Source organism: Macaca nemestrina, chromosome 7, assembly GCF_043159975.1.
Source record: "Macaca nemestrina isolate mMacNem1 chromosome 7, mMacNem.hap1, whole genome shotgun sequence".
In the NCBI taxonomy this organism is placed as follows: domain Eukaryota; kingdom Metazoa; phylum Chordata; class Mammalia; order Primates; family Cercopithecidae; genus Macaca; species Macaca nemestrina.
In genome coordinates, this window is record NC_092131.1 from 125,475,762 (window position 1) to 125,486,854 (window position 11,093).

At 47.3% G+C, this 11,093-nt stretch overlaps 1 protein-coding gene across 3 annotated transcripts in view; it reads left to right on the forward strand.

Annotated features, from left to right (window-relative positions):
- The window catches only part of LOC105490985 (snurportin 1), a 29,572-nt gene extending 24,668 nt beyond the window's left edge, over positions 1-4,904 (forward strand). For all 3 annotated transcript variants that reach the window (XM_071100957.1, XM_071100956.1, XM_071100955.1), the window contains 2 exons: positions 1,796-1,876; positions 4,302-4,904. In XM_071100957.1, coding sequence (XP_070957058.1) covers positions 1,796-1,876; positions 4,302-4,625 — 405 coding nt within the window. In that variant the 3' untranslated portion in view covers positions 4,626-4,904. The remainder of the gene's footprint in view (positions 1-1,795; positions 1,877-4,301) is intronic.
- Positions 4,905-11,093: the final 6,189 nt, after the last annotated feature.

Here is an 11,093-nt window from a genome sequence, read left to right on the forward strand (position 1 = left end):
AATTCCAGCACTTTGGGTGGCCAAGGCAGGTGGAGTGCCTGAGCTCGGTAGTTCCAGACCAGCCTGGGCAACATGGTAAAACCCCGTCTCTACAAAAGAAATACAAACAAAAAAAATTAGCCAGGCATGGTGACATGTGCCTATAATCCCAGCACTTTGGGAGGCTGAGGTAGGTGGATTGCTTGAGCCCAGGAGTTTGAGACCAGCCTGGGCAACACAGCAGAACCCCATCTCTACAAAAAAATACAAAAACAGATTAGGCATGGTGGCATGCACCTATAGAGTCCCAGCTATTTGAGAGGTTGAGATGGGAGGATCACTTGAGCCCAAGAGGTTGAAGCTGTAGTGAGCTGTGATTGTGCCACTGCACTCCAGCCTGGGTAAAAGAGTGCAACCCTGTCTCAAAAAAAACAAAAAAACAAAAACCTGGATCCCACCCCAGACCAGTTCAGTCAGAATCGCAGGGTAGGGCCTGGGCATCAGTAATTTTTTTTTTTTTTTTGAGACAGAGTCTTGCTCTGTTGCTCAGGTTGGAGTGCAGTGGTGCAGTCTCAGCTCACTGCAACCTCCACCTCCCAGGTTCAAGTGATTCTTTTGCCTCAGCCTCCCAAGTAGCTGGGACTACTTGTATGCGCCACCATGCCTGGCTAATTTTTATATTTTTGGTAGAGATGGGGTTTCACCATATTGGTCAGGCTGGTCTCGAACTCCTGACCTCGTGGTCTGCCCTCCTTGGCTTCCCAAAGTGCTGGGATTAGAGGTGTGAGCCACCACACCTGGCCAGCATCAGTAATTTTTTTTTTTTTTTTTTTAAGACACGGAGTCTCTGTCGCTCAGGTTGGAGTACAGTGGCACCATCTCGGCTCACTGCAAGCTCCGCCTCCCAGGTTCACGTCATTTTCCTGCCTCAGCCTCCCGAGTATCAGTAATTTTTAAAAACTCCCCAGATGATTCTTGTGGATTAAAGAAGGTTAGGGCTGGGTACAGTGGCTCATGCCTATAATCGCAACATACTGGGAAACTGAGGTGGGAGAATCCTTGAGCCCAGGAATTTGAGGATGCGGTGAGCTGTGATTGTGCCAATGCTCTCCAGCGTGGGTGACAGAGTGAGATCTCATCTCTAAAACCAAAGGGGAAGATTGGGAACCACGACCTAGTAGTTAAGAGAGTAAGTACAGGGAAATTGGTAGAGAAGGATGAGACTGAAAACTCTTCTTCTTTGTTTTTTTGTTTTGGCTTGGTTTAATTTGGTTTGGTTTTGTTTTTGAGACAGGGTCTGGCTCTGTCACTCAGGCTGGAGTGCAGTGGCGCGATCTCAGCTTACTGCAGCCTTGACCTCAGGCTCAAGCGATCCTCTTACCTCAGCAGCCTCCCAAGTAGCTGGGACTACAGATTTTTCTTCTTTGACAGAGATTTTCTTTTCTTTTTGCTTTTTTTGAGATGGAGTCTTGCTCTGTCGCCCAGTCCGGAGTGCAGTGGCACGATCACAGCTCACCACAACCTCCCCCTCCCGGGTTCAAGCTATTTTCCTGCCTCAGCCTCCCAAGTAGCTGGGACTACAGGCACATGCCACTATGCCTGGCTAATTTTTGTATTTTTAGTAGAGTTGGGGTTTCACCATGTTGGCCAGGCTGGTCTTGAGCTCTTGACCTCAGGTGATCCGCCTGCGTCTGCCTCCCAAAGTGCTGGGATTACAGGTGTGAGCCACTATGCCCGGCCTGACAGAGATTTTCAGTTGCTTGGGCCAATATCATTTATAACATGTGCTAATTCCTTGTTCTAATTTCTATTTCAGTTTAAATTTGTGGGGCTAAAGAATTTCCCTTGCACTCCCGAAAGCCTGTGTGATGTGCTGTCTATGGATTTCCCTTTTGAGGTAACGAAACCATTGTCTTTATTGCCTTGACATGATAATAGGCTGCAGAGAGACTTGGTTACACAAAGTCTTAAAATATTCCTTGATTGTGCTGTGTCAAAGCATCAGAAAGGGACTGAAAGCTGATTCTGGAGAAAGGATGTACTTGCTGCCCTTCAGAGCCTGAGCTCCACCCCTGCTGGATAAGTCAGAATGCTGGCCCTGGAAGGGCCAGTGGACAGCTCGTCCAACTCCCTCATCTTACAGATGGAGACACTGAGGCCCAGATAGGAGCAAGACTCCCATGCCTAGATCCTTCTTGTGTGCCTCTTCCTACTGCAAGCTGAGACCCAGGTCCCTGGTTTGACTGTCGTGGCTGCTTATAAAGTGAAAGGGCTTCTGTGACTGAATGACCCCAACAAATGTCCAAACCCCCTAATCCTTTCATCACCAAAGAAGATGGCCCCTGGGGACGGGAGCACTTGCTGAGCAGGCGCATGAGTCAGGTGACTACCTCATTCCAGTTTGCTGACGACTCGCCCTGTTTTAGCACTGAAAGTCTCACAGCAGCCGGGCACGGTGGCTCACGCCTATAATCCCAGCACTTGGGAAGGCTGAGGCTGGTGGATCACTTGAGGTCAGGAGTTCAAGACCAGCCTGGCCAACATGGCAAAACCCCATTTCTGCTAAAAATACAAAAATTAACTGGGCATATTGGCACACGCCTGTAGTCCCAGCTACTCGGGAGGCTGAGGCAGGAGAATCGCTTGAACCTGGGAGGCAGAGGTTGCAGTGAGCCAAGATTGAGCCACTGCACTCCAGCCTGGGCAACAGCGCAAGACTCTGTCTCAAAAATAAAAAGTCTCACAGCCCCAGAGGCTCCCAAGTCCTCGACAGTCTTGTCGGCCTCAGAACCTGCAGTTACCTTCTCTAGGCTCAACAAGCACATTTTCCTTTGCCCATCATTCCCTTAAAAATTCTGCCTTAGCCAGGCACAGTGGCTCACACCTGTAATCCCAGCACTTTGGGAGGCTGAAGCAGGTGGATCACCTGAGGTCAGGAGTTCAAGACCAGCCTCGCCAACATGGTGAAACCCCATCTCTACTAACAATACAAAAATTACCCAGGCGTGGTGGCACATGCCTGTAGTCCCAGCTACTTGGGAGTTTGAGGGAGGAGAATCTCTTGAACCTGGGAGGTGGAGGTTGTACTGAGCTGAGATTGCACCACTGCACTCCACTCCAGCCTGGGCAACAAGAGTGAAACTCCGTCTCAAAAAAGATTAAAAAAAAAAAACAAAAAAAAAAAACTGCCTAGTCACTGCAAGCATTTGCTTGAACTGGATTTAATTTTGTGTAAGGATCACAGCTTCCCGAATGAGGAAATGGCAAAGGCTGAGTTGCCAGCATTTCTTTCAGTCAATTAAGAAGGTGGTAAGAATACCATCTTTATTTATAACCCTTATGCCCCAGTGACAATAAATGCTTTTTAGAGATGAGTCACTAAATCATAGAAAATAAAATGTGGAGGAGGTCTTCCCGTTGAGAAAAACTGTTTCCCAGAATATGGCTCACAAACAGTTTAGGGGGAGGTTTAGGCAGCCAGTGGTAGCCAGGGAAGCAGGGCATCTGGACAGCCTGTTTCCCCTGTACACAGCAGTCTGGTGCCTCAGAGGGGCCTGTCCAGTTCCTCTGCTTTTCATTCCATGCACAGAGCTCATCCACCGTAAAACAGACCCCTAAGTGGTGGAAAGTCCGTGGAATCTAGGGACAGAAAACCAGAGTTCAAGTTGAATTCCTGCTTCCTACTCACTGTGTGTTTTAAGGAGGTCCTCAGAACTCCCTGAGTATGAGCAGCCCCTTCTCTCAGACACCGTCATGGGTAAGATAGGGAAATAGTGGGCAGGAAAGCACTCTGTAAACAGAAAAGTGCTATTTATGTTTTTCTTTTCTTTTCTTTTTCTTTTTTTGAGACAGCATCTCACTCTGTCACCAGGCTGGAGTGCAGTGGTGCGGTCTTAGCTCACTGCATTCTCTGCCTACTGGGTTCAGGTGCCTCAGCCACCTGAGTAGCTGGGATTACAGGCATGTGCCACCATGCCTGGCTATTTTTTTGTATTTTTAGTAGAAATGAGGTCTTACCATGTTGCCTAGGCTGGTCTCAAACTCCTGAGCTCAAGCAATCTGCCTGCCTCAGCCTCCAGAGTGCTGGGATTACAAGCATGAGCCACCACGCCCAGCCAATGTTTTTATTTTCTCAAATTTAGTTTTCTAGGCCATTTCTTTATTTAGAGAAACTGCATATGTGAGAAGCTGGGACTCTTTCCTCTTTCAGTGACCCAGAAAAAGGAGTTGGACCACAAGAGCTGTCCTTGTGTGTATAGGCTCTCCTAGAAACATGTGGCCCCAGAAGTCATTTTGATCCTGAAATTCCCCCCATCTTATAGGTAGATGGACTTCTCTTCTACCACAAGCAGACCCACTACAGCCCCGGAAGCACTCCCTTGGTGGGCTGGCTGCGTCCCTACATGGTATCAGATGTCCTTGGTGTAGCTGTGCCAGCTGGGCCGCTGACCACCAAGCCAGACTATGCTGGGCACCAGCTCCAGCAGATTATGGAGCACAAAAAGAGCCAGAAGGAAGGCATGAAGGAGAAACTCACACACACGGCCTCTGAAAATGGGCACTATGAGTTGGAGCACCTTTCTACTCCCAAGTTGAAGAGTTCTCCCCATAGCCCAGACCACCCTGGAAGCCTCATGGAGAATTAAAGAGGGAAGCCTCCTTAACGAGCCACAGGATGGTACCCGGCCCCAAAAGGAATCCTGGGCAGGAGGACAGTGACAACAGGTGACTTCATTCTTTAGAGTGAACTTTCCAAAGCCAGTCTGGCTGGAAACAGCTTATCTATAATCTGAAATGCTGGCTTAAACAGTTATGGGGAAGTTCCCAGATTGGGTAGCATTCAGATTGATTTGAGCAGCTCCTACTGTGATAAGTGTATCCCAGATCCACAATGTAAATATATATATGTGATTTGTAAGAAAGAACTGGTTTGTGGTTCTTAAGCTTTAGATAGCCATGAATCTCCCCTTCCCACCCCAGTCCTCTGGGGTACTTCAACCATGGCCGTTCAAGTCTTGGCCCATTTCACTCTTTTTAGACTCAAAGATTCTGCTGAGTTTCCATTTGCTGCTGCTGAAAGGTTTTACCAGGAACTGCAATTCTGGGTATTTGAATATGTTCCCTCTTCTGAGAAGACAAGTGTGATTTTCTTTGGTTTAGACATTGCCAGAGATAAAATGCAAATGGAGTTCATTCACTCCTTCTGCAAACATTTGTGCCTACCAGGAGATAAGCCTTGTCCTAGGCCCCTGCCGAGTGGAGGGGTTATGGAGGTGGACAGGACTTAGTCCCTGCCCTTGAGGAGCTCACACTCCCATGAGAAAAGAAGCCTACCAGGACAGTTTGGGAGAAGATGCTGGAGAGATATAGGGGGCTTTAGATTTTGTGTCATGGATGAAGGGAGCTAAGAAAAAACTTTGAGTAGGCAAGGTCCCTTGAGATTTGTAAACTAGAGCTCTTTGGCAGCTGTGAGAATGGAAGATTGTGTTGGAAACTAACTAATTAGTTTCTGCCTTGTGTTCAGGAAATGGATCCCACTTCCTGTGTCTTCAGTCGGCTCCCACATTGCTTCCCATCTTTCTAGGACTCTGTCGTGGATGCAAGTACTTCACCATTCCCTCCAGCAGCACTAGTGTCCTGTGGACAAATTTTCACAGGGGTCCAGGTCAGCTCTTGTCTGACATGCAGTGGTCCCTTTGTGTTGATTAGTTCTGGGAACAGATTCGGGCAGAGGTAGTAGTAATTTGGAGCCTGATTACACAACTTCAGTACATCCAGTGGAACTAGTCTCAGTGTCGGCTCTTAGAGAGCTGCTCAAGCTGACCTTGTAAAATTGGAGAAGGAAGATTCCCGCCTCCCACCCTCATCCATTGATGATCCTGCTGGCTGCAGATTCAAGCATTTGCCTGCATCAATAAGCTCTTTCCTGAATTTAGGTCAATTTTGCAATAGGAACATTGTGTTCCTCTTGCCAAGGAACATGTTGTAGGTGCCTAGACATTTAGTCTCTGTTTGATAATTTTCTGAGCACTCTAGTCTGTGCTGTCAGCAGCCAACTGTATCAGTTCAGGAGCTGTTCATGCTAGTGTCGATAGTGACTTGGCCACGCTGTGTTCAGAAATAATCAGGTCTGGAAGGACTACTTCCCCAAAGGGCGCACTCTGGAGACAGCGGCATGAATCAAAGGATATATCAGCCAAAATTATCAACAAGCACAACTGGATTTTTTTTTTTTTCTTTTTTGAGACGGAGTCTTGCTCTGTTGCCCAGGCTGGAGTGCAGTGGCACAATCTCTGCTCACTGCAACCTCCTCCTCCCTGATTCAAACGATTCTCCTGCCTCACCCTCCTGAGTAGCTGGGACTACTTGTATGCGCCACCATGCCTGGCTAATTTTTTGTATTTTTAGTAGAGGTGGGGTTTCACCATGTTGACCAGGCTGGTCTCAAACTCCTGACCTCATTATTCACCCGCCTCAGCCTCCCAAAGCGCTGAGATTACAGGCATGAGCTACTGCACCCAACCCACATCTTGATATTTTTGAATGGTAGCTTGCAGGACCTATCTCAGAGTGCCCCTTACATTTTTAACTGAGGAGCCAGTATTATCTATTGATCATTGAATAGCAGTGTGTCCCCTGGTCATATTTCTCTCATTCTCTGTGTGTCTTTTTTGTTGTTAATGTAGAGCTGGAGTCTCACTATGTTGCCCAGGCTGGTCTTGAACTCCTGGGCTGAGTGATCCTCCTCCTTTGCCCTTCCAAAGCACTGGCATTTCAGGTATGAGCCACCACACCTGGCCACCTGTTTTTGTTGTTGTTGTTGTTGTTGTTTGTTTTTGAGATAGGATCTTGCTGTAACACCCTGGCTGGAGTACAGTGGTGTGAACACAGCTCACTGCAGCCTTGACATTCTGGGTTCAAATGATCCTCCTACCTCAGCTTCCCGAGTAGCTGGGACTACAGGTACACACCACCATGCCAGGCTGATTTCTTTTTTTTTCTTTTTGTAGTTTCTGTAGAGATGGGCTTTTGCCATGTTGCCTAGGCTCCACCTGGTCATATTTCTTTTTTTTTTTTTTTTTTTGAGATGGAGTCTCACTCTGTCGCCCAGGCTGGAGTGCAGTGGCATGATCTCAGCTCACAGGAACCTCTGCCTCCCGGGTTCAAGCAATTCTCCTGCCTCAGCCTCCTGAGTAGCTGGGATTATAGGCATGTGCCACCACACGTGGCTAATTTTTGTATTTTGAGTAGAGACAGGGTTTCTTCATGTTGGTCAGGCTGGTCTTGAACTCCTGACCTCGTGATCTGCCCACTTTGGCCTCCCAAAGTGCTGGGATTACAGGCATGAGCCACCGTGCCTGGCCTCCACCTGGTCATATTTCTTTAGGGATTATCAAACCACCTTTTGCCACCTGTTTTAAAGATGGTTGTGTTGGCTAGGCATGGTGGCTCATGCCTGTAATCCCAGCACTTTGAGAAGCTAAGGTGGGCAGATCACTTGAACTCAGGAGTTTGAGACCAGCTTGGGCAACATGGCAAAACCTTGTCTCTAAAAAAAATACGAAAATTCGCCAGGCATGGTGGCTAACGCCTGTAATCCCAGCTACTTGAGAGGCTGAAGCAGGAGGATCACTGGGAGGTCAAGGCTGCAGTGAGCTATTATTGCACCACTGTACTCCAATGTGAGCAACAGGGTGAGCCCCTGTCTCAAAAAAAGGAAAAAAAAAAAGATGGTTGTGTTATAGGTTGCTATGACTGCATATTAGTTTTCTAGCCAACCCTCTAAACAGCACCCAGTTTCTTTTTTGTTGTTGTTTGTTTGTTTCTTTTTCTTTTTTGAGACAGAGCTTCACTCTTGTTTTCCAGGCATGGAGTGCAATGGTGCAGTCTTGGCTCACCACAACCTCTGCCTCCTGGGTTCAAGTGCCTCAGCCTCCTGAGTAGCTGGGATTATAGGCATGTGCCACCACACCCGGCTAATTTTGTATTTTTAGTAGAGACGGGGTTTCTCCATGTTGGTCAGGCTGGTCTCGAACTCCTGGCCTCAGGTGATCCACCTGCCTTGGCCTCCCAAAGTGCTGGGACTACAGGCGTGAGCCACTGCGCCCAGCCCCCAGTTTCTTTTTATTGTGGAGTCATCTTCCCATGCAGTATATTTGAGTGATGCTATAGTCTGGGAAAACTGCCTTCCCTTAGTCAAGTGTCAGGTTCATAACTCAAGACGGGCCAATCACATTCTCCTCCCACTTCAACTCCCAAGTAGCTGGGACTACAGCCAGCATGCCTGACTATTTTTGTATTTTTTGTAGAAACGGGGTTTTGCCATGTTGCCCGGACTGGTCTTGAACTCCTGGGCTCAAGTGATCCACCCATCTTGGCTTTCCAGAGTGCTGGGATTACAGTCGTGAGTCATGACACCCGGTCTCTAACTGATACTATTGCCATGGCCTACCTTGCTTGCCTTGGCAGGAGGGCCAGCTTGGCATGAGTTAGCAAAGAACCACTATTTGAGATCGCTATTTTATCTCAAGTACTGCTGGAACCCATGCACCTAGAAAAGACCAGAGTTTTCAACCAGTAGATCCAGAATAAGTAGCCTTATTGAATCAAAGGATATATCAGCCAAAATTATCAACAAGCACAACTTGATATTTTTGAATGGTAGCTTGAAGGACCTATCTCAGAGTGCCCCTTACATTTTTAACTGAGGAGCCAGTATTATCTATTGATCATTGAATAGCAGTGTGTCCCCTGGTCGTATTTCTCTCACTCTCTCTCTGTCTTTTGTTGTTGTTACAAAAACTGCCAGCTCTTACAGTCATTATAATATTTTACCACACCTATGTATTTACAATCTTTTTTTTTTTTTTGAGATGGAGTCTCGCTCTATCGCCCAGGCTGGAGTGTAGTGGCCGGATCTCTGCTCACTGCAAGCTCCGCCTCCTGGGTTTACATCATTCTCCTGCCTCAGCCTCCCGGGTAGCTGGGACTACAGGCGCCCGCCACCTTGCCTGGCTAGATTTTTGTATGTTTTTTAAGTAGAGACGGGTTTCACCGTGTTAGCCAGGATGGTCTTGATCTCCTGACCTCGTGATCCGCCCGTCTCGGCCTCCCAAAGTGCTGGGATTACAGGCTTGAGCCACCGCGCCTGGCCTTTTTTTTTTTTTTTTTTTTTTTTGAGACTGAGTCTCACTCTGTCATCCAGGTTGGAGTGCAATGGCGTGATCTCAGCTCACTGCAACCTCTGTCTCCTGGGTTCAAATGATTCTCCCGCCTTAGTCTCCTGAGTAGCTGGGACTACAGGCGCGTGCCACGACATTCAGCTAATTTTTTGTATTTTTAGTAGAGATGGGGTTTCACCGTGTTAACCAAGATGCTGTTGATCTCCTGACCTCGTGGTCCTCCCACCTCAGTCTCCCAAAGTGCTGGGATTACAGGTGTGAGCCACCACGCCTGGCCTACAGTCTTAATGTTAACTCAGAAAAAGTCATGCTGAGTTCCAGTGGCTGCATTGGAAGAGTTTGTGTCACCCTAATCCACTTGTGTTTGGCAGTGATTTATCTACATTTGCTGTTTCTCCACTTGGTCATTTCTCATTCACGTCTAAACCTACTGAAATTTGGCTTCTCTTCCTGTCACTTCAAGTCCTCTCATCAAAGGACTAGTGGTCTCCTCTTTTCCAAATCTAAAGGACATTTCCCCAACTTTTTCTTATCTGACTTCAGCTGCCATCTATATGCTGATACCTCCAGACCTGTATCTCTCTACTTGCCATTCATCTCCAGTCACCTTAATACTCAGCATGTCCCAAACTGAACTCTATACCTTTCCTCCTCAATCCCCCTCAACCGTGCTTTTCCTGGGATCCTTGTCCCTGTTAGTGGCACTTAGTCACCCATATTAGGAATCTAGGAATCATCAGAATGATTTCAGTGAGGTCTGTGAGTCCTTCTGATGAATTATATAACCAGAAGGTAGTCTTAGGGGCCCCCAAACTTGCAGCTGCTATCAGAAGTAAGGGTAGTCTGTGGATTATTCCCTGAGTTTGGGAAATGTATATGTAAATACATAAGTGTGATAAAATATAATCACTGTGAGAGCTGGCTATATGGATGGGGAGGGCACAAAGAAATGGAATGATGATTCCATTTCTTATATTTCACAGCTAGTGAGTCACCATGTCCTTTAATTCCCACTTCTCTCATTTCCTCTATAACCTTAATTCAGTCCTTCATCATCTCTCTCATAGGGTACTGCCAGATCCTCCTACCTAGCTTCCCTGCCACTAGTCTTTTCCCCTTTGAATCCATCCCTGCCATAGCAGAGCGATCCTTTCTAAAAATGTAAGTTTCATCATGTTACTTCAAGGATGTACCGTTGCCTGCAAGATACATGTGAAGCTTCTCATCCTGCCATGCAAATTCATTCATGACTTGACCTTAGTATATGTCTCCAGCCTCATAAATTACCTTGCCTCCTTTGCTGCCTACTTTTCAGTGATGCTGCTTTACAGTTCTGTGTATAAACGCTTCTGTTTCATACTTTTCTCCTACACCATCCCCTCTCATTCTGACTTCATTCACCTGGTGGAGATACCTACTCATCTTTGAAGGACTCCATTCAAAAGACACTTGTTTGAACATTTTCCTCTGCAGGTAGAGTAGCCATTCTTTGTGCCCTCCCCATCCATACAGCCAGCTCTCACAGTGATTATAATATTTTATCACACTTATGTATTTACATATATATTTCCCAAACTCAGGGAATAGTCCACAGACTATCCTTCTGATAGCAGCTGCAAGTTTGGGGGCCCCTAAGACTACCTTCTGGTTATATAATTCACCAGAAGGACTCACAGACCTCATTGAAAGCTGTTACAGTCGTCGGGCGCAGTGGCTCACGCCTGTAATCCCAACACTTTGGAGGCCGAGGCGGGCGGATCACGAGGTCAGGAGATCGAGACCATCCTGGCTAACACGGTGAAACCCCGTCTCTACTAAAAATACAAAAAATTAGCCGAGCGAGGTGGCAGGCGCCTGTAGTCCCAGCTACTCGGGAGGCTGAGGCAGGAGAATGGCGTGAACCCGGGAGGTGCAGCTTGCAGTAAGCCGAGA